Below are 22,580 nucleotides of genomic sequence, written 5' to 3'. Positions count from 1 at the left end.
CCCTGCCGCAGCGGCGCTTGCAGGTATCCTCCGCGGCGGCAGCGCTGGCGGTTTTGGACTCGGCCGTGCGGGCATGGGAGGCGGGTTGCTCCCACCTGACGGCACAGGCGGAGAACTGGTCCCCTCGGCGTTTGGGCCCTCGTCGCCTGGTGCGCCAGGAGATCCTGCACTCCCGGTGGAGCCCTGGTCAAGCGACGCACGCTTGCTTCTGTCTTTCGACACGATCGACTGCAGTGTTGCCAGCGCGGGCGACGGGGCTGGTAGCGACGATGATGCAGAGGAACTGTTTCCCTCGACCTTGGCCTGTGGAGCAATTGTTGAGCCCGAGCGTGGAGGCAGCGGAGGAGGCATAGGTCGAGGTGCAAGGGCCACCTCTGGCTGTGCGCCAGACACAACGGGATGGGCTTCATGATCCTGATCGCGTCCCGAGAACCCCGTCTGCGTCTGGGGTGGCGACTCTGTCCCACGTGGTGCTTGGTTGGGAGACATACTCGGGTTTTTCCATAGCCGGTACACGCTTTGAATCGCGGGCTTTTTCTGGTCCTGCGTTGGGGGCGAGGGAGGAGCGTAGCCCATGGACATCACCTCTCCACGATGACTCGCGTGTATCCCCGGAATGGTCATGGTCTTCGCCTGTGGTGGTTGCGTGTATATCGGCAAAGGGGGCACCTCGGGTTCATCAGGGACGATGGCCGTCGACGCTTCGGCAGATGCTCGTGACTTAGAAGACTCCGTTCTCTGAATAGGAATTGAGGGGGATACAGACCTCGGTTGAGACGACGCGCCTGCACCTTGCTTGGGCGACGCACCCGTCGCCGGAACGTACGGTGACGGGCTTGAGGCGGAAGGCGAGGCGCTGCGCGCCCTTTCCTTGCCCATGTCGTTCTGTGGGATCGAGACAGGGTCGGAGCGAAGGTCAGCTCCTGGCAACTTATCATCAGATGGGCTGCGCTCCTTCTCTTTCCTATGTTCCACAGCGGCCCGCACTTCAGCATAGCTCGGCCTAGGCTTATACGCCCGTATGTCCGACTGCCGCTGTTGATGATCCTCCTGCGATCCGTCAGGCAGGTCCTCGCCACTGCTGGCCCCCGTGTCCTTCCTCAACGAGCTCCAGTTGACACCCCACTTGCGCATGGCTTCCTTGGCGGTGTTGCTTAAAGCCTGTTTGTCCCCCGCCCGCGACTTCAGTGTCTGCAAAAACGCAGCAGTGGAACTCGTAGCAGAAGGGCGATTTGGATTCGAGCCATTAGGAAGAGCGTTCTTGGAACGCCATGATGAAGAGGTCGAAGTCGAGTCCGCTGCTCCGGCTGACGACTCTTCGTCCGATGAGAAGGGCGCTGCTACATCCCGTAATGATGACTGAGAGTGTTGCGACGACGATCGCCGCGCCACACTCGGCGATAGATAGTCCTCGCCCTCCCTCTGGCCGCCCATAGCGTGTGGTGTGTTTTCCTGTGAATCTCCGCCTTGTCCAGTAACTGGAGTAGAACTTGACCTTTGAGATCCCGTGCTCTCCGCTCCGGACGACCTTCCTCTCTGAATAGCATTATCCATGCCAGCCGCATTTGGGGGACTAGAATTGCTCGCCTCAGACTCGTCTTCGCGTGGCGTACCAAACCAACTTCGGCGTCTGGATCCAGAAGAGAGCTGTGGCGTCGATGGAACACTAGAATTTGTGCGGCGTAAGTCTGGTTGTACGTCCTGGGCTTGCAGGATGATTGTCTCAGCTTCCTCAGCTGAATGCGAGCGGTGCATAGCACGAGGTTCTTGCTCCAAAGACACGGACTTTGGCAATTCAACAGCGGGAGCCGATGCCGCTGACTGAGCATCCCCTTGAGAAGTATCGGGCGTAGGTGTAAACGATGAGGAAGACGGCGTGGCGCGCCTGCAAGCATCGGCCCAAATGCCTCCACGATGCTGATATTTCGTGCTTTCAAAAAAGGAAATGTCATCCATGTTGGGCATCACGACTGACTCTTGAATCTTGTGGCAAGTCAGATGGAACAGTTCGACGAACTAAGCAAGCAGTACTCACCACTTCCTTCACTCTTGATTCTATCGTGCTTAGGATCATGCTCCAGGTGAGCTGACGATCACTCACGACCGGCTCGACATCGAGGACCATTCTTGGCATCGTAGTGAAGGCGTACCATATACGACTGCTTGGTGGGCGCTTGACCTTAACTAAGAGGTTCCCTTCTATTTCCCGAATGACCAACGCAAGCACTAGCTTCACCGTATATGTCTTAAATCTAGCCCCTAAATTGATGGTTGCTGTGGCTTCAAAAGTGATACGCACTTCGCCCTTGTAATGTAGATGCAGTTCGAGTGCTGCGTCTCCCTCTTTGGTGAGTTCCTTTAGCATGGGTTTACTTAAGGTTGGCGCCTTGTTGCCCACGGACACCTCCCGAACAACGATGTCAGACAAGAATCCGGGACGCTTCACCTTCGCGATTTTCTTCATCAGTCGGCCGATAATGTATGCTTCTAGAGCATGTGTACGATAGTAACTGAAAAACAACCGACCTAAGAGAGCGTTGAGCCATCGCATAGGAATGACGTCCGGCTGTTCATCCAGAGTCGCTACTAGGTGGGACATATCCACGGGCAGGAAGACTGATTCAAGGGGGGCCAGAGTCGGTGCATTGGCGGGATTGTCTGACGCATGCACGAACGAATGGTACCAGTCCTCCATCTCCACGACCGACCGCACGAAGATGAACCAAGGTGTAGAGATGTCCAACGCTTGATCTCGCGCTTCTTCGCGTTTTCTTTCAGCGTCGACCAGTCTCTCCCGCTCCCGTTGTTTCTGCTTCGGTCCCGCGTCCATTTCTGCCACCTTCTCGTCGATATTCTCTTCCTCCAGCTTCATCTGCTTGGTGACACTGGGCATTTCCTTCTGGGGCAGAGGAGTCTTGGGCTTAAGGCAGATTGCATTGCGCTTGGAGAACAATTCGCCATCGAGAAGACCTTCGGGATAGATGACAATGTCGTGTCCACTGAGTTCGATGGCGCCCTCGCACTCTGTCATGCTCTCGTCCTCGTAGAGATATAGCACCTTGCCTTTGAGGACGACGTACCACATGTCCTTGGGCCGCGAGCGTTTGGCATCCTTAGACCTAGCATCCAAAAAACCCCGCACCATACCGACATAGGAGGCGTCCGAAGGCTGCTCCTCGAACGTCCGGCGCACCGTGAGCCATCCCTTGCGCACCCTCGGCAGATCATTCACGTCGGAAGGCGCGAGCGTGGCCAACGGTGCATCCCCGGACTCGGACTCCTGCCCTGGGTCTTCGACATTCTTGGCGCGTGTATTGGTTTCGGCAACAGGCTCGGAGGTATAGATGGTGTAGAAAATGGCTCCGATAATGAGGAGCGGAATAAAGGTGATTCCGCCGAGAACATAAGCATATAGGAGAGCCTTGAGTGACATGGCGCCTGTCTGCGAAGTTCAGGAGGCGGTTTGGGTGAAGACCATACAAAGGAGGGTCAAATCGCGCAGGAGTGGAGTGGGCAAGGTGCGCTCGCGGTGATGCGGGCTACTGGTGGCAATGTGCTCAACAGGCGCTTCGCTTTTCCACGTGCTTCTCGGACCCATGACTGACGTTCCCGACACCGTGACGATCATGTCCGGGTTACAACGGATACTTACTATTACTAGTTTCGCTCACTAGACAATAGCATAAATATTTTCGACCCGGTGCACACAAGGAGAGGCCATTGAGAGAGAAACAAAGGGACAAGTTGCCAAACCATGTTTTCAAGCAAATTTATTCTCTTACTGTACAGCATCTGTACTACCGAACTACTCGCACAAGCGATGGATCTGAGGTTTATCCCTCATCCTCGATTAGTACGACGCCCGCATATATCTTCTTGTCGTAAGGACAACGTTCACATCAAAGCAAGTATTGACGACTAAGAGGAGATGGCACTACTATAAGAGCATATTGAACCCAACCATGGTGTAACACACGCACCGAATGTGTTTCCATCGTGAATGTCCCTTCCAAAGCGCTATTTGTAAAAACATGCGACTACGGTTGTGGTACCCCTCGTATAATCCCGCGGCCTGACTACACTCCCGGCCCATATCTTTTAAATTTTGGGCAGGCATTCGCGAATTCGGGAGCATGTCTCCAAACATGGGTTTAAGGGGGATTCACAATGCCAATAAGCTTCCGAAGCTATCTCCAGTGAGTCTGTACGAGAGGGCTGACTTAGCGGAGAAGACACTGATAGCGAGAAAGTAGCTCGTAAACGCGTATTTCCCATCGTCATCTCGATAGCACATGGCTGCTTTGACATAGAATGCACCGGCATCTTGGAAGTTTTCGTTCGCCATGTCTACGTTGTCTTCCTTAGCATTCATACCCATCTTCATATGACAGAACCCCAGTGCCTTAACCCCAAGTCAGTTCGGGGGTCTTGGCCGTAGAGACTGAATACGCACGCATACGCAGCTCCTAATGCATGCCGGGAGAACGAGAGATAGAAACTGGGATCGATTTCGTGCAAATCGATAATTGGGTTATCCCTCGTCTCGTCGATCAAGCTTTGAGCTTTAGCCACGATATCCTCAAGAGCAATATCTATATCTGGATCCCCCCCACTCCCGCAGATAAGCCTCCAGTTGGAGCCGCTTGACACCTCGGATGAATGTTTTCTCTAAAAGACGTCCGCGAGTATCTCTGGGAATGCCTTTCCATGTCCTTGCTCCCCAGTCCAACATCGTGACCGCGGCGTCATATAACTCCAGGCCGAGCCGCTGGACCGTCTGTGTGGATGTTATAGTTCATAAAAGCAAATAAAACCCAATTTCTATGGAAATGGGACAATGTGAACCGCCTGGGCAATACGGTAGCATGAATCCGGGTAAGCGCCTCACAGTGAATGCTATAGCTGATTGAACGGAATTCCAACCTTCTCGTTTCAGGCGTGTGGGTATTTCCTCGATGACCGTTGCTGCTCCGCTCGAAGGCCAAGCTCGCGTTATTTCGCCCTCGAGCTCGACTCAAAGATATTCACTGATACATAAAAGGACCCACGGTAAACCACGAACCTTGTCTGTTGAGCATTTCATTCCATGGTGTTCTATCCTCCACATAGATGGCTCGTTCGTCTTGAAGAATGGCGTTGACGAGATCGTCGAGCACTTTAAAGTGTAGGAGTTCATGAAGAATCTTGAATATTATAGATGGGGCGTATACCGAGCCTTCCGCCAATGCGGCCGTCTTCCCATCTATTTTGCTTCATTGCTTCTCTGCCAAAGATGAAGTCTCATGAGTTTGAGATAAGATACAAATCTGCACAGTAAAACAGATCTGACCGACCCTGTGTGCATTCATGATGACCCATGCCTGTTCCAGGCCCATGCATTCAAATGAGAAATCTGAATTATTTTACAGAAAATGTTACCATCACGCACATGATTTAGCTGTTCCCTAGTGAGCTCTTTCTCCATAGCGAGTGCTCTCCGCCAGGGCAGTCTTTTGTCCGCGATAGCGTCCTTTCCTAGAATGACTGAATTCTTCACCGCGGTCCTTTCGCTACGTTCGTTTCTTTCGACATTGTCCTTCTCGGCGGCCTTCAGCCTCTCTTGGTATTGCCGCTTAAGTCTGAGATCAGACTCTGAGAGGTTCGAATTCGGAAGACAGGTTAGAGCCTTTTTCCAAGCTGCTATGCTCTTTTCGTACAAAAATAGCTCCTGGCACAACAATGATTGTAGAATGAGAGGAATCTAAGTTCAACGTGATAGGAGGGTCTACCATGGCTAGAGGCCGCAAGCCGGGCCCATCCTGGAGTCGAGTACTGTGGGTCCAAATAGTGGCCTGAATCGATCGATGGATTTGTAGAAAATTATGTCGAGCACAACAGCATTGCAACAGCACGACACACCTTGAACGCATCCGAACTAGCATCAAGACAACTGAATCCAATATAGTGGCCATGAATCGCCGCTTTGATGTGATGTACAATCTATCGCACACATCCGGACTTTCTCAGACGCAAAAAAACAGGCGGCACGATTGGCAAACAGGACGGCGCTTTCACTGTCAGCCTGATAGCCTCAAATGAGTTCGACACGTCTGGGTACGAGAATACGAACAAGCAGCCTGGTGTTTGCCTTTTGCATAAGCGCACTGCCCTCGAGTTTCTGTACTTCTGCCTTCACCTTTTTCGCGCCTGAGGTGGATTCAGACATTGTTATGATACAACAAGAGACTGCATGGCCCTGAATTGCTGGAGCTGTATAGTCGACGATCGAACACGTTCTAATTGCCGTACTAAGTGAAGGCTTCTCGCCTTTTACCACATATGGCTATCCAAATGCCATATAAAGCGATCTCTGCGCGACCGGTTTACACTGACCCCCTATGCTCTGCCTAGGTTTTGCTACCGTCTGGGTTTTCTCCGAATATTACAAGGAGAAATTTGACTACGCACACTACCGCTTGAGAAGATAATAATGAAATTTCAAATGAGAGGAAAGTAGCAACACCACGGGATCCCCCATGCCAGCCTAAAGAACATACACGACGACGATTTAGAACGTGGGCGAAGGCACAGGGAATATCAGGAAGCAAAACCATTACAGGAGTACCCTTCCCACTCGAGCACCCCACCTACACAATCGCGGACATCCACTATTACGCGATGTTACATAACACACACGCCTGCATGCTGCAAGCGCAACATGACATGCTCACTCAGCAACGACCAGACCACCCATGGCCCTCTGCATCTCCGCCATGCCATTGCCAGAGCCGCTCACCATACGGGGACCGAGGCCAGGATGTCTGACGCCCAGCGCTGCTCCGAGCATTCTCTTGCCTGGATCTCCAATACGTGGGGCGCCATGTTCGGGTAATGCGGCAATGATGGCCGGGTCCATTGCGGTTGGATCGATAGCGGTGACATCGCTACCCAAGGAAGATGAAATGAGGGAGTTAAGAGTCGGATGTGACGGGATGTTAGGCAGGGTTGGCGACGGCTCGCGATCCCGCGGCGAAACAGACGCCGTGCGGTCGACGCCGCTGATGTTGAGACTGACGGAAGTGTTGCGAGGCATGGTGCTCACAGAGGCACCTCGTGCATGCGAGACTGAGTTGCGTACGTTATGACCACGGGCGTTGCCATTGTGTTGTCGCGAGTTCACATTTTGAATGACTGCCTGTGCATCCGGTCCATCGTACGGTTTAATAACGGCTGTCTGAGTGGAATTGGGAGAGGAGAATATTGCGGGAGTGAAGGCAAGAGCGTGCAGATAAGCGCGTTTAGCTGCAATGTATGGATACCATTGAGTAAGGCGATGAACCGAGAGATCAAAGTCGTGCAACTTCGTTCCAGAGCAGCACGACCTAGATAGCATTGACTGGGGTCACTTACCGACGGTGGCATCGTTGAAAACAATCAGGAGGCTAGTGTCATCGATCCACTTAATCTTGAAGCCCCCATTTACGGTTTCCCATTCAGCAAAAGCCGCCTGAATGTCCCTTGTCTTCAGCTCCTTCGGAAAGCCTGTTAAGGCAAGAATACGCGTGACACACGCGGAGAGTTGGGAGAGGGAAGATGCCATGGAGATAATAGGTGATCGTCAATGAGGTGGCAATGAGTTAAACCACTGTAGGATGAAAGGAGTCAATGCCAGCAGAGGCGGGGAGGTGCGGGGGTGTGAGGACTGATGAAGTTAAAGTATGCAGATATGTGTATGAAGCTGGTCCAGTTTTTGCGAGGAACGAATGAGGGGTTGGTGTTGTACAGAAGATAGCCACAAGACAGCGAGGAGAAAAGCAGGATTCACTGGCGAAACGACAAGTCAAGCCCGCGTGCGCAGGACATCAGTCGCAGCCTAGCAATTGTTCTCACGCCACTGCCCCTCCTTCAGCCTAAAATCATGTCTAAATTTCTCGAACATATCAAAGCGTTGGGCACGGATTAATGTTGTAGCGTCTGTACTGCAAGAACACAGGCCGCACTTTGATATCCCTATGGGTCAGGTTCAATGGTGTGCACAGTGCGCACTCAGCGTGCTGTATCGCCTGTCCGTGACTTATCTGGCAATAATCTCTGTAAATATTCCCCGCCTCGTCACCCTCCGATTCAGTCAGGGTTCAACAGGGCAGAGTGACTAGTGGTTTAGAGCCGGACAGAATACACTCGTAGTCCGACAGAATCGGTCAACAGCCAGATCAGACCCGAGAGAGAAATTGGATGGACGACTCCCATGCAAAAACCTCATTAACCCACGAGTGTGGAAATTCGCAAGCTTGGCCGCCCTGAGAACCATACCCCGCGTTCTCATTCCTACCCGCGAGTTCCGCCAATCCACCATTTCTCTAACTTCAAATGTACCATGACATGGACTCTGAGCTCCTCCGCGCATGGCAACTTCTGCATGATCTGAGCGAGCAGAACGCTCAAAACCACAAGCTAGCACTCGGGTTGCGACAACAGACCGGCACCCTCAAGGTACGCCTCGCACCACTCTGCACTCTAACGGATCTGTCATACATGCTCAAGTGATCCAGGATGAAGCCGCGCATTCTGTCAGTGGGTTCTCCTTGAGGAGATTCAACACCGATATATCCAAGGGTATGTGGCCAAATGCTTACTGGATGCGCACGGTGTGCTGAATTATCTCCTTCAGAGACGTTTGAGTCTGAGTTGGAGCGCGCGAATGCGCAAATCATCATAGAGAACCATACGCTCCTCCACGAGAACAGGCAACTCAGTCTTCTGCTCAAGGAGTATGAGCAGACGATGGAGACTATCATGTCGAAATTTCGCAGCCATGCGGTACGCATATGTTCCATGCCCCCACGGCGAATTCAGCTCAGACGTCTCAACCACCATAGCTCGCAGCACAGCGACATGAGCTCACTCTCACACAGCATTATGAGGGACTCATTATCGCTCGCGAGACCTCGCTCATGCAAGCCGACCTATCAAATAACACCACCGTCTCCGAATCCCTACAACGCCTCTCAGAAAACCTTCGCTTACTGCTCCGAAGCCTCAGCGGCGAGGATCCCGAATCCGCCGACGCTCGCCAAGGCGATCAAAACAGCACAGAGTCAGATAGCAACGAGTCGCGCCATACACCCTTTGATGACGAGCTGCTCGACGGCCTGCTCAGTCGCGATGACTGGGCACTAGAGCGCGAGAGCGAGATTGAGCGGCTAGAAAAGGAGAACGAGGAATTGCGCAAAGCCCTGGGGATCGATCGCGCATCTGCAGAGGCCAACGGCTGGCTGCAAGACGAGGCCCGCGAGCTCGCGACCTTGAACAAACGCTATTCGCCCATGCCCAGAGAAGGGAGCCCGGGTCCCAGCCTGTTCAGCGGGCCACGGTCGCCGGGAGGCGTTTTCGATTCGCTTCCGCTGAGTGGGGGAGCGAGTGGACTGAACGGCAGTATGATGTCCTCGGGGAACCTATTGCAAAGGGCGTCGGAATTCCAGCAGCCGGGTATGCGTGGAACGCAGGGCCGTCGGACATCAATGTTTGGACAGCGGGGACGTGGTGGAGGACCACAGCTCTGGGAGGGTTTGGGTCATCAAGCACTTTCTGATAGAACATGGCAGGCCCCGAGTGGTTTAGATTTGAGTCGGTGAATGTTGAGCACCCATGTGTCGTATTTCCCGTTCATCATTATTTTTCGGGGCTTTCTTGTCTTCTAGTCCTACTGCAGTGTTGCACGCTCATTGTTCAGGTGTGTCGATGGCTCATCCGCTCAAGTCAGAAAGTTCAAGGAACAGAGAAGACGACCTGTATTAACAATACCACAAACCACGGGGTATATACTGCTACAACATGTACACGACGACCATCTAGGATGCATAGCACGACAACTGAACAGAATGCTGTATCAACATGATTAAAGCATTAACCTAGGTGTAGCCGAGAGCCTCATGAGCTATAAACACAGTCCATAAAAAGTTCACCTATACCACTGGAAAAGATAGAACAGAGGATTAAAAGACAGCGGCGCTGACCTCCCAGCCCAGCGAGCTTCGTCCAATACCCTCCCAGGCGACCCCCACAAGCTTCTCCTTGCCTGCACTCATGCGCCCATCCCGTGCACGTCCCTCCCAGGTAAGAGCACGTCCCGTGCAAACATTCTGCAGGGCCTGCAAGCGGAGAAGCAGAGGATTCGCAACAGGTCGCAGGCGTGGCAAGCTCGGGGATCCTGGGAGCGGTTGCGCGACACGGAACGGCGAGCGCGGCGTGGGTGCAGGCAGGGGAAATACGCGCGAATGCGGCGGAACCGTGTGCGCTGCCGGGAGACGGGGAGTCAGAGGGATAAGAGTGCGCGTAGGCTGCAACGAATCAGATTGCTCCTCCCCAGGAGAGGAGAGGAAGACATGAACGTCTAATGCAAGTGCACGGCAACCCTCCGGCCGCAGCCTGCTACTTCGCCCCGAGTACCCGTTTGAGGAAGCAGCCTTCGGAGAGCGGGACGGAGAGCGAGAAGGAGAACTATCGCGGGAGTCAGAGCGGGACCGAGGAATGGGATCTATCCCAACACTGAACATCGTCGCCTTCACGTATGCTCTTTGGAACTGTGCTGCCATGTCCATCAAGGACGACACGGAGCGACTTACGCGCTGCACTAGCCCATTTTCACCATCTATTCGCAAGTCGCAAGACGAAAGCACAGATATTCTCCGCGTACGTGCGCGTCCACGAGAAGCAGTAACTGGTGCTGGCTTTTCGGGATTCACGGGTGTTGGCGAGCAGAGTGGGTGTTCAGAGGACGATACCCGGACAAGCGCAGGATGCCGACAAGCATGGCGAATAACCGTCGTCTCTGCACGAAGCGGCGACGGTAAGAAGACAGGTGATGGGGAGAGGCAAGGTGACTTCACAGACAGCAATGATGACGAAGGGCTGGTGATGGCGGTCGACATGGATGAACGAGAGTCGCGACTACCGAAGGAGAACCAGGAATGGGAACGAGTGATGGTAGAGACTGAAGTCGATGCTATCGCAGAAACAGATGTCGACGTGGAACTATGCGAGTGAGCTACGCACGCTGACACAGTGACGCAGCGCTGGTTCGTCCGTGGATCTTCCCGTACAATACTGTTTGGTCTGGAAAGCTCACTCTCTCCCCATTCTGCAGTCTCAAACATGCTATCGAACAGTTCCCTTTGGGATGTGCTCAACTTCGCGCGCGACCGCGAACTTGGACCATCATTCTGGGGAAACAGAGGTCCGCTCATGCTGACTATCACGTCAGCAAAAGGAACGGCTCGGGAGAGGCTCTGGAAGTGCTGAACCGCGAGTTCGTGGCGTAAACGGGGAAGGGTGAGTTCGTTCGTGTCCGGAGTGGTGGGAGGAGATATGCTGTACGAGGAGGACGGCGAACGAGCAGGACTAAAGGGTATCACAAAATACTCTAGAGTGTCGTCCTCGACCATTGGAGGTGAAGGCTGATGCTGAGCTCGCCGCTCGCATGACAGGGTGCTATAGTCCAGCAAGGGGCGTTGCGTCTGGGGGTTAATGCGCACCTGTCGCGTGTGCCGCAGCTGCTCTTGCTCACGCTCTCTGGTCTCCCTGTCCTTTGCCTCTTTCTCCAGCCTCCTCCGCTGTCTCGCTTCCTCTTCTTTTCTTCTGGCGACCTTTGCCTTCTCTTCCTGCAACCACTTAGCGCTTGCCTCCCAAAGCCGCTGGCAGGCTCTCAACTTCTCTTCTCGTCTTCGTCGCTGAAGCCTCTCCCGCTCTCTCTTCTGGCCATCTCTGCACCGTTGCTCGTCGGCTTCCTCGAGTGAGAGGCCGCCCGGAGGTACGAAGGAGCTGGTGAAATCCTCGTCCTTGACGGCGGCTATGCGTGGATCGTCGTCACCTGTGACCTCAATGCCGTGCATCTTCAAGTACAAGATCTTGGCGAGATGAATGTTGTCGAGTGCATATGCGACCTGCATCTGGTCTTTCAGGGTGCGTGGGGGAGATGGTGGTCGGTCGTAGTAGTCGACGGGGGCAAGCACGGAGTATGGGTGGAAGTAGCTGTCGCCGTGTTCTGGGGGGGTGAGTGGCTCGAGAGGCGATGGCTCGGGAGACAAGGAGGCAACAGAGCTAGAGAAAGGGGGGTGCAAGAAAGCAGCGTCAACAGAAGAAGAGGATAGAAGAGGAGGGGATGCGGACATGGGGAGCGACGGCAGGCGGGAAGTTGAAGCCACAGGGGATTCGGCTGTGGGCGTGGAGTTGAGAGAGCGGCGCGTGTGCGGCAAATGAGTGTGGCTAGAGGGCGCTGGGCCACACATGGAGGGATGCTTGAGGAGATTAGATTGTGGGACGAGGGAGACGGATATGTGTGCGCGGAAGGGATGGTCGTTTGGTTTGCCAGCGAGGGCGATGGGAGACACATCTCGAGAGCGGCCGCGGCGGTGCATCGCAACAGACACAGGCGGGATGGATGGCTGGATGGATGGATGGAGGGTATCAGCAGGGAGATATCAGCAGGAGAGATATCAGGGTCCGGAGGAGGGAAGGGGGAGGAGGTGACGGAATGGATGAAGCTTATACCTCTTGATTGACCCGTTCTTCAGCCAGAGCGGTGCACTCCGGGCCACGCGACAGCTGGATCATGCAGCCAGCCTCGAGGCAGCGCTTCGCGATGGGCGGGTCTGAGGCCGCACAGCGAGGCGAGGGAGGAGAGCACAGCGGGGACGGTCGTCGCCCAACTCGAGCAGCAGGAGACGCGTCCGTCGTCGTCGTCGTCGCTGCTAGCGTTCTTATTTTCTGCGACCGCCCTTTCCGCGCCCGCGGTGGTCGCGCGCTCATTGGCCGATAGTGACTTTCCTTATTCGGCCACTCATCCACGCTCGCCGTGTTTGGACCGAGACTGCTCTCGCTCGTCTGCTGACCGTCCTTCCTCCTCCCCTCCTTCAGCGGCGTGTTGCCCCAGCATCCCTTTACTTTCCTAGCCGTTCGCGCCTGCCCCCCTCCCCTTGATCTCCTCTCTCACACAAATCAACGCCAGTATCGATCACAGCCAACGCGACGCCTCTGTTACAGCATCGCCGATATACACAAATGGTACTACATTTTCGCCTCATGTTATTGGCTGCTGTCAGAGCATAATGTGGCCGCCCTACTCCGGGCCAATAATCACGGCATAATTCAGAGTATATGCGCGTTAAACTCTCGCCTTCATCTCTACCGCCATGTCTCATGCTCATCAACCCGTACGCTGTGCCTGTCGACCCTCTCCAACTCCAGTCCATTTTGCTCCCGTTCCCGCGATCTCCCCGCCCCATTCGGTCTCTCCTCCCGCCACTCTCCCATCCGGCACCGAGCATAATCCATCCGCGACCACCTTTTCCGCGCATTTGTCACTGCTCGCACCGGCATTTGCCTTTGTAATGGCTCTCGTATTTCCCCCGGAATATCCATTCGCGTCTCGCGCATCCTACCAAGATCCTCCCAGGCTGTCGTCCAGAACAGGTTCCTTGTCCCTGCACGCTACATCCTTTCATCTCACGTATCATGTAATTCGCCCGCTCTTCGGATTATGTGATTGTCAACTTCGATTTCTTGCCGGTCGGTCCTCCCCTACGTCTTATCCCAGGCGTCCCCTCGTGCTCTTTTAATTCTTCGACGTCGAACATCGCAGTCTCCACTCTTCAGGTGCATGGGTCGGACGCTGTGGAATATTGTTCACCAGCACCCAAAAATCGCCTCTAGACTCGGCCTTACTTATCTTGGTCTGTCTTTATCTAATCATGTTTTGCGATTTACAAACAAACACCTCGTGAATATGGGTTGCAACCCCATAAGCGCCACCTTAGCTCCGTCAACAGCCACCGCATACGTATCTGTGTTATCTTCCTGCAACATGTCCTTGTCTATCCCCACTTGTTGCTCAGAAACCTGCAGCGTGGTCGCGGGCTGGCCGTACGCGTATGTCATCCTCAGCTCGAGTGCACAAACACGTGTATCCGCGTGTATCTAAGACTACTGCCCCATTGATGGATACCTGTTCTCCCCGCGTCTTATATCGGTCGATAACTGCTCAGCAGCTGCTGCGCCAGCGGCTACTAATACTGTTGAACTGGCTGGCATCACGGGTACCCATCAGATCGACTGTGGACGAGCTCGCGGCTCGTCGTACGGCGACTTATCCTGGTACAGAAGACTCAGCGGGCACGCCGCTCGCCAGGAACATGTGTATACCGCGAGGCGTCTGTCACTCAGGGCGCAGTTGTCACAGTTGACTCTAGTCTAACGCGATGGCAAATGCCTGAACCAACAGTGTTTTCGTGCTATGTCCGCTGGTGATCGGGTGGTTTCAAGGGCGATGTAGTCGACCGCCCGCATGATGACGCTGGCGCATCCTCGCGCAGAACTGGTGTTGCAGGTCCATCGTGACCATGTCACTATGGTCTGTTGGGTTGCTGTATGCTGTGTATGATCCCCTAAAGTGCATCCCGTCCGGCAAGAGACATCTGTGTCGACACCAGATTATGGTTTGGATGTCGGTGCTGGTTATTCCAACCGCTACCTCTAGTATGTCTTGCACGCGGTGGTCGAATCCGTCACCGGACTTGGAATGAGCACCTCATGGTCGACGCGAGTCGTATCAGTGATATATATTGCATCAAGATGAATGCCTATGTTTGCCAACGAGTCCGCATGGTTTTCTATTTGGAGAGCAGAGGCCCTGCTGGCGACTCGCTGACCAACATAAAATACAGTAGATCCGTTCATTATCATGCTGTTCTTCCTCCGTGTGTGCCCCCAGCCCATCCATAATCGATCGCGCTGCGATCAGGTACACGCTGCACGCTCGAAGCTGCGAGCGCTGCCTCTCCCGCTGCCACCTCCGCATGTGTGAAACCTAGCGTGCGTAATTACCTCTGCGACGATCACGACGAGCCTCTACATCCTTCATCTCGCTGGGTGAACACGCTGCATGGCAGCATGCGGCCGGTCTCACTTTACCAGCGGAGATGACCCGGGATTCTGGCCGACTGTGGTCTCGCGAACTCTCGAAGCCGAATATCATGTTTCTTAGAAATTCTACATTTGGCCCACCAGCGCGCGGGGTTATTCTGTGGGGAAGCCGACGTACTATTTCCGTGCTTGCGAGAATCTCATCCAGGAGCCATTGATGGATCCATATGGCTTGCCATAAGAATATCGATGACTTGCTGTTGCAGCGATCCGCTACGTCCGACGACGGGTTCGCATCGTGCAAGTTTGTTCTTCGTGCGTCACGCCTGTGTCTTGTGGTCCCGACGAACTGAGACTGAATGGAGGAGCTGGCCCGGCACGTCATGGCCACACAAAGCTCGGGACTGCGTGTTTTCCATGCCCCGCGGTACGTCTGTTCATCCACCATCGGGACTATCTCTCATGAGTCATGAGCAGCACCCTCGTTCTCCTCGCTCCATCGGATAGTTCTTGATGTCATCGGCCAGACCACCGATATGCAGCGAAGTGCGAAATTTTGCTCACGAGCTCCACCATTGTGATCCCAGTCGGGCATCGCATCCGCGTTCCCAATCGTATCTGCTGTCCACCCAGTGGCCCCACCCCCCGCGCCGTCGCCGCTCACGCTCGGTCTTCTCTCGACATCACTGCATTATCCGTTTCTCGATATTGGTCGTCTAGCTCCGGCCCGCGTGCGCAAAATCGATGCTCAGTGGCAGTGTCACACATGGTTTGTCCGGGCATACCTCGCATCGACAAATCGATAAGTTTGTATTGCAGGGGCGGTTATGAACGCGGTCTCTGCTATGACGTTTCCGGTCGTATCGAACCACAGACAAGGAATCCCTCAACATCATGAGCGCGCGGCGTTCGCCCGGGACGTAGGAGGCTTATCTTTCTGGATCCTGCTGCCGCCCTTCGTCCAATGCCTTGGTTCACCATAGGGTCCTTTATCTACGCGCTGACCATATACATCCGTGATATCTGTCAGTGTGGATGTCGACTTTTAGGCTATTACGGCTCGGCGCTGGTGCCACCATCACGGTCGTGTCCACAACCACGATGGATACCCGGATGGAGACAGGTAGCTCGATTGGCGTGAGTGGTTATTACGAAGAGATGTAATATTTCGATGTCGCGCGGAACACTGCGCTGTGCTTACCCACCTTCTCAAGAACTGCGCTGATCACAGTCGTATGGACAAGAACTAGCGGCTCCCGCCACGGAGCGCAACATCTGATATTAAACCGGTAATTGGAAACTACAATCATTCAGAAGTACCATAGCCAGATAAATACAACCATTTGTCCAAGAATTTGAGAATGAGAAGCACGTTCGTGCGCAATTACGGATGAGAAAATTGATGGAAAGTGAATATTGTACGACGAACTATTGAACGAATGACAAACAGAACATCTCGGCTATAACAATTAAATTAAGTAATAATAATTGCTAAGTCATTGAAGGATGTCAATAGTGAAAGTAAGCATGCAGGAAAACGCGAAAGCGGCGCGATGCAAGGCACGATGGCCTTCGTTATAGCGACAACAGCACAAGTGCAGCCCCTGCGCAAATAGCTGACGGATCAGTAGTATGACTGTAATGCCGAGCAACGGCGATGGAGATAAGGTCAGACATACTTCTTATATCTCTAAGCTCGCGCCGTTACTCGTGAGTCTGGTTGTCATCCCCGTGCGACCGCTGACTTGACCTGTGCATTTGACCGGATCATAGTCAGTGCGGTCAATGGCCCAGGTAGACTTGTCGTGTTGGAGAGTCGTCCCGAGCCGGTTGGCTTCCCATACAGAAGCAAGCTGGGCGGGGAAGTGAGGTGCCTGGGGCCAGTAGGCGATAGTAGGGTCCTCCCATGGCTGTCCGTGGCTGCGAACCATCGGATGGTAGACAGGTGCTAGTGGCGCATTGAAGGTTTGACCACCTAGTATGTACGCATGGTTCGGATGCTGTTCTTGAAGGTGCCATTCTTCATTATGGGTTGCAGAGCCTAACATTTCCATTTCTGCAGTTGGATTCCGGGACTTGAGCACAGGGCTTTCCAGAATGTCACCAAGTTTCAGCACAGGACTTGAGGTGTAATACCGGGCATGGTCGCCCGGCCAAGACTTTGAGGAACCTACACCAGTATCAGAAGGGAGGTCGGGCGTTGGAGCACAGGAAGAGTCTAAGGAGCTGGTATGAGACTGTCCATCGAAATCAGGGCGGGATGCAGAACGGAAGTCTCCGCGATAGATGCTATGAATCTCTGGAGTTACCACACTGGTGGGAGGCAGGGAAACAGCCGAACGGGCAGTAGTCGCCGAGTTCCGCCCATTCGTAGAACTCTGTTCCACGGAACCTGTGGGTTCTGGGAGAAGTCGCTCGTAGTACAATTGGGTCTGATGAGACATGAAGGCCTTATACGTGCCGACCGATTCTTGAATACCACAAGCAGGGCCTAGTACATGAGAAAGGCTGTCATAGATAGCTCTGCGTTCAGCCCCAGAAAGAACATTGCCGTCGCCAATAGATAGAAGAGAGTCGAGATTATTACGAATAGCATTATTTGTCGGTGAAACTTGCGTTGTGCTTTGGTCGGACGATGCAGATACTTCTGGCTTACCGGGAGATAAATGAAGGTAAAAGTTGGAAACATTTTCTTGAATCGGGTAGTCCGTAAGGGGGGCAACGTTCATCTGAAAACCTTGATAACTCGGAAGCGAATACGATGGATTAAACAACGGGTTAATAGGGAAAGGAATATGTCTGCCTTGGGGGAAATCACTACTTGCATTAGTCCTCGGTATATTGATAGTATCCATATGAGTTTGGGACAAAGTGCAGTTATTAGAACAACAATCGCCATGCCCCAATGACATGCGCGACGGCTGTTCAAAAACCGTATTCAGCTGCAAGATAGGTCAGTAAGATCTACGACAAAATCACGACGCTAGATAAGAGAACACCTGTTGGCGCGATATATCTGGCCGGGCAACGTCGGCAATACGCTTTTCCTCCTTCGTGACTCGTAATCCTTTGCTATGGAACCAGTCATAGATATGTCGCCGATTAATGCCGTACCGTTGCTGTATGGCCTGCCGCACGGAAAATGGTGGCATTTCTGTCATCCCGGGAACCAGTAAAGCTTCGAGCTCCTTGACGAGCTCCGGGCCAAGGCGCACCGCAAGACTCTCGGGATTGACGCGTCTTTTGAAACTAGGAGTCGAGATGGACGCGTCAGAACTCGCAAGGGATCGCCCACTGCGTCTGGGGCCAGAAGACAGAGATGAAATCGCGCTCGGCGCATAGTTCGGTAGTGAGACGCGTCTGGATGCAAGTAGGGGGTCGCAGTGAGTGGCAGATTTTGGCATTTTATCTCAATGTTGTAATGGGTATACAGGATCAAAGAAACGACAAGCTTTGTAGGGGGGCTAGCTCGAGAGGAGAAAGGATTCGTGCTGAATACAAATGTCGGATTAGAGCCAGTCACTTGTAACTTACGCCGCGCCAGGCTGGTGCCAAGGGTCTGTCCTATACGCAGGACCTCGGACACTGCAGATGGTTATCTCCACTTGACCGAGTTCACGCTGGACGCATCTGTCTGCCTGAGTAGGTGAAGGGGGGAGTACTCTACGACCCGTGGCTTCGATTCAAAGCCAAACGAGTATAGTGTCCGTGTATATTATCGCCGTATCATATATGTTCACCTCTATCATTACCACGTCCGCTTCACAACTCGCTCTGTCAATGCCTCCAGTGCACCCTTCGCGTCGCTGTCCGGCAACAACACCAGTACCTCTCGAGCCTTGTCCGCATGGTTTCGAGCTAGATCTCGGGTTCGCTCTACACCCGACGACCGTCGTACAAGGTCCCTTGCCTACCGCGAGTTCACAGCGCATAGGTGAGAAACGGCTGGAGATAGCGCATATAGGACGGACGCACCAGTTCAACGTCACCTTCTTGCTGGAACTTCCGCTTTATGAGTGGCCCCATCTCTGGGTGTTCTTCCCAAGCGAACAGGGCGGGTCCTGTTGCAAGTCCCAGCTGCAAATCGGCGCCGCCTGGCTTTCCCAATGCCGCCTCACCAGACTCATAGTCCAGGATATCGTCCACAAGCTGGCCGATCCGATCAGCCTCGCCTAGAGGAGACGGAGAAGTTACAATTCCCGCATATGACGCACCTGGAACGCGATGCCGAGGTTACGCCCGTAAGCATATGCTATCTCCTTCCAAATTTCACCCTCCTTGCAACCGCCAAGCACGACAGCAGCCCGCGCGCCTTTCGCCATCAGACTCGCCGTTTTCATGTACGTCTTCTGCAGGTAGATGTTGAAGTATTCCCGCCCAACGGCTGGCGCGCCGGTGATTCCCAGTTCCTCGCCGTGGATGGACTTGAGCTGGAGGATTTCTCCCTCAACCAGGTTGGCGATGACACTTGCAATGAGCTCAACCACTTCATTGCTACCCAGACGGGATAGCGCAGCACTAGTGCGACCAAGAAGGAAGTCGCCAGCCAGGACAGAGAGTTTGTTCCCAAACGCGGCTGGCGCCGACAGCGTACCCCGACGAAGGGGTGATTTGTCTATGACATCGTCATGCAATAGCGAGGCGACATGAATCATCTCTACAATCTGTGCGAGACGAATCTGCGTAGGAAGAAGGAATGGTGGTGAAGACAACACTGGGCTGTTATTCGCGAAGGATGCTGGGGGCGGTATAGGGAGCTTTCTCGGATGCGGGGGTGCTTTCAAAGAAAAGGAATCTTCGAAAGACGCAGTGTGGTCGGGCATGCTCGGATTATAGTCGTTCAGCACGTCCGCACGCGTTAGAGGCCGGTCCAGCTCTTCCGATCGCCCTCCCGCACCCTCACACTCGGCTGCCCACCTCTTGATATGCCACCCGTTCCCCAGTCCATTCGTAGCTTGTGAGAACAGTAGCACTAGAAGGGGTCTGAGCTGTTTTGAGGGATGGAGGAAGTAGTATTTTGCTATTTCGCTGAGACCAGGATGCGCTGAGCCGAGGAGGTTGAGAAGTGTTTCCCGGACATTGTGTAATTGAGGTGCTAGCAACTTATAAGGGTCAGGGCGTACATGCGACGTAGCAGCGAGTGGTGGTGGAGGATCCAAGAAGGGTTCTGCATGCTGTGCAGTTGCTAGAGACTGCGCTGGAAACGACCTCTTTTGCTGTGTGTGGCCGCTATACGTTCGAGAGAATCGCGGAGTCGGGGAGGTTCGAGAAGAGCTCGGCTGACAAGAAACGCGCACAGCTGCGACAGACCATCGTCTCATGACGAGAAACGCGACGGCGGATGGCGGATGACGGAGAGAGTAGGGAGGATGGGCGCGCCGAGCTGGAATTGAGCGACGCGTCGGGCGCGTCTCGGATACCTTGTTGGATACCCCAAGGATTTTTCTCTCGTTATACTGCCACTCACGTCATAGCACTCTGATCGCCAATGTATGCAAATGGCTCTAATCTCATTGGAGGACACATTCATTGCACTCGGAAAACTCGCATGAATTTAGATACAATGCATCCAGGTGCACCCCCTGCATAGCTCATAGTGGAGAGGCCGGATTGTGATGCTCAGGGACCACTGATGCCGTCCCTAACCTGCCCCATCCAAATCGAAGAGACGCTGTCTAGTAGATGCGGAGTGTGAAAGACGCATCCCATCGTGCTGTGCTCATGCGACCTGCCCGGATTATCCGAGGTTTACTAGCGCTAGTACACATGAAGCCTTTTTGCTGATTAGTGGGATTACACGACGGAAATATTGCACAAAAACAGACCTAGACTTCAACCCGAAACATACACATACAGGTCAAGTCTCTCGACGAACACCGCGTTCAGGTCGCGCACGGGGGGAAGGCACAGGGGGCGCAGAGAAACGACCACGAAGCTGAGAGACAGGTTGCTCCAGGTGATTTGCTAATTCTCTTGCCTGTAAATCGTTATGATCATGACATCAAAGACAGGAGTACAAAATGCACCTTGGCTTCCAACTCTTGCCATGAGACTGACTCCTCTGCGTTGAGCGCAAGGAGCATCGCCGGATCACGCTCCTCCGAACCGTTCTCGGCGTTCACAACATGGGGCGGTCGTTCTATTGGTAGTACGAGCAGCCTACCTAGCTATGCACCAAGCTTAAAACAAACGGGCAGGAAACATGAAAATGCATACCTCGCTATCCACCATCCCAATGCCATGTCCCTTCGTTTCCTGCCAGACCTCCCCGCTGAGGCCAACAATGACCCGAACGTCGTCTTTCGGCTTGTACGCGTCCGCAGCGAATGAAACCAAGTGCCCTTCTGGAGTGAAGAGGACTACCGTGTGCAAATCCGGGAATGAGAGGACTTGAGAGAGCAGGGCACGTAAGTTGGCAAGATTGAGCATCGCAAACACCGAAAGACCTGCAGTCCCGCACAAGGCCCCGGAGACACGCCGATCATCGACCGGGGTCCCGTCCGTGAACAGTTTCTAGCGCTGACTACCTACCTACTTCTACGTACGCACTACGCTGCTACTATACGTAAAAGAGCCCAATTCATTGCTACGCAAGTACGGTAGTGTATAGTCGCCAAGATACAATATTCACGGCTTTCAGGATTGAGAAACTAAGGACATAACGCGATTTTAAGCATAATTAACGGGAGGCGAGGCAAGGGCAGCTAACAGAGCCACCACTTGTTCGAACAAAGGCCGGAACTCATACTGAGACTGAATAAAGTAAGCGGTGGCCGCAAAGCATATCATTGCCTTGGCTTCTGAGACTGCTGTGATACCAGTTAAACGGGCTCCAAGATAATCGTGTCGCTACGCACCAAATACGCCATAAGTTGCTGGTATCCGGGCTGAGACACTGAAGGCATAGCAGAGACACCAGGGATAGGCGGCGGAGAGGCCATCATCTGCTGTGGCGGCATATTATACTGAACCTGCTGGTGTGGCATTGAGGGAGGCGGCACTTGCTGTTGCTGTTGCTGAACCTGACCATTCTGTTGCAGCAGAGCGAGTAAATTAGGAGGTAAATTTGCCAAAACACTAGGAGGGGGCTGAGTCGGCTGGGGCGTGGACGATTGGCCTGGCATATGGGAATAAGGGTTGCTCCCGGGCGCAGGTGGGACTCCATTAGGTGGGAAAGGAGGATGTTGCTGTGGGATGGGTGGCATTGGTGGCTGGCCATAATAGCTGTTTGTGGAGGGAGGCGCTTGCGGCATTGGTGGCATTGGTGGAGGAGGTGCTGAGGTAGCCGAATGATTAGCAGAAGGAGAGCCACCTCCAGGCTGCTTCAAAGCCGCTAACAACTACGAAAGAGTGAGTAATATTTACAAGATGAGCAAATTTGCCTACCTGTTGTACTTTTTTAGCCTGCTCGAGGCGCTCATCGACAGGCTGCAAAATTATTGAGCTCCTAGACCAGCACTCAAATGAGGATAGCTCACCGGGGCAAGAGGAGGTTGAGAATATGGAGCTGGAGGACCTGCATTATAGCCGGAGGGACCCGCAGGGCCGGGACCAAATCCTCCGCTCGTTCTACTGTCGAAGCCACCGTCAAACCCACCACGGCCGCCGCCGCCGCCACCACCACCACCACCTCGACCACGCCCATAATCGTCATCATATTGGCGACCCCTCTCCCGATCTCG

At 53.8% G+C, this 22,580-nt stretch overlaps 7 protein-coding genes across 7 annotated transcripts; 1 reads left to right on the top strand and 6 right to left on the bottom strand.

Annotated features, from left to right (window-relative positions):
• Positions 1–6,706: 6,706 nt before the first annotated feature.
• FIBRA_05910 (uncharacterized protein) lies at positions 6,707–7,579 on the bottom strand (the record flags this gene model as incomplete). The annotated part of the gene is made up of 2 exons (XM_012327657.1): positions 6,707–7,281; positions 7,390–7,579. The coding sequence occupies 2 exons, from the start codon at positions 7,577–7,579 to the stop codon at positions 6,707–6,709; spliced, it is 765 nt and encodes a 254-aa protein (XP_012183047.1).
• Positions 7,580–8,361: 782 nt separating this feature from the next.
• FIBRA_05909 (uncharacterized protein) lies at positions 8,362–9,614 on the top strand (the record flags this gene model as incomplete). Its single annotated transcript, XM_012327656.1, has 4 exons — positions 8,362–8,472; positions 8,532–8,595; positions 8,651–8,799; positions 8,859–9,614. 4 exons carry the CDS (start codon positions 8,362–8,364, stop codon positions 9,612–9,614), a joined length of 1,080 nt encoding a protein of 359 aa, XP_012183046.1.
• A 360-nt stretch (positions 9,615–9,974) lies between these two features.
• On the bottom strand, positions 9,975–12,395 carry FIBRA_05908 (uncharacterized protein; the record flags this gene model as incomplete). The annotated part of the gene is made up of 1 exon (XM_012327655.1): positions 9,975–12,395. The coding sequence occupies one exon, from the start codon at positions 12,393–12,395 to the stop codon at positions 9,975–9,977; it is 2,421 nt and encodes an 806-aa protein (XP_012183045.1).
• Positions 12,396–16,580: 4,185 nt separating this feature from the next.
• Positions 16,581–18,302, bottom strand: FIBRA_05907 (uncharacterized protein; the record flags this gene model as incomplete). The annotated part of the gene is made up of 2 exons (XM_012327654.1): positions 16,581–17,840; positions 17,898–18,302. 2 exons carry the CDS (start codon positions 18,300–18,302, stop codon positions 16,581–16,583), a joined length of 1,665 nt encoding a protein of 554 aa, XP_012183044.1.
• A 344-nt stretch (positions 18,303–18,646) lies between these two features.
• Positions 18,647–20,219, bottom strand: FIBRA_05906 (uncharacterized protein; the record flags this gene model as incomplete). Its single annotated transcript, XM_012327653.1, has 3 exons — positions 18,647–18,808; positions 18,874–19,047; positions 19,113–20,219. The coding sequence occupies 3 exons, from the start codon at positions 20,217–20,219 to the stop codon at positions 18,647–18,649; spliced, it is 1,443 nt and encodes a 480-aa protein (XP_012183043.1).
• A 536-nt stretch (positions 20,220–20,755) lies between these two features.
• FIBRA_05905 (uncharacterized protein) lies at positions 20,756–21,327 on the bottom strand (the record flags this gene model as incomplete). The annotated part of the gene is made up of 3 exons (XM_012327652.1): positions 20,756–20,875; positions 20,925–21,065; positions 21,115–21,327. The coding sequence occupies 3 exons, from the start codon at positions 21,325–21,327 to the stop codon at positions 20,756–20,758; spliced, it is 474 nt and encodes a 157-aa protein (XP_012183042.1).
• Positions 21,328–21,719: 392 nt separating this feature from the next.
• FIBRA_05904 (uncharacterized protein) lies at positions 21,720–22,555 on the bottom strand (the record flags this gene model as incomplete). Its single annotated transcript, XM_012327651.1, has 3 exons — positions 21,720–22,238; positions 22,285–22,345; positions 22,377–22,555. 3 exons carry the CDS (start codon positions 22,553–22,555, stop codon positions 21,720–21,722), a joined length of 759 nt encoding a protein of 252 aa, XP_012183041.1.
• Positions 22,556–22,580: the final 25 nt, after the last annotated feature.

Source organism: Fibroporia radiculosa, assembly GCF_000313525.1.
Source record: "Fibroporia radiculosa TFFH 294 genomic supercontigs, scaffold5656, whole genome shotgun sequence".
Lineage (NCBI taxonomy): Eukaryota > Fungi > Basidiomycota > Agaricomycetes > Polyporales > Fibroporiaceae > Fibroporia > Fibroporia radiculosa.
This window is presented reverse-complemented; position numbering and strand designations above follow the sequence as displayed.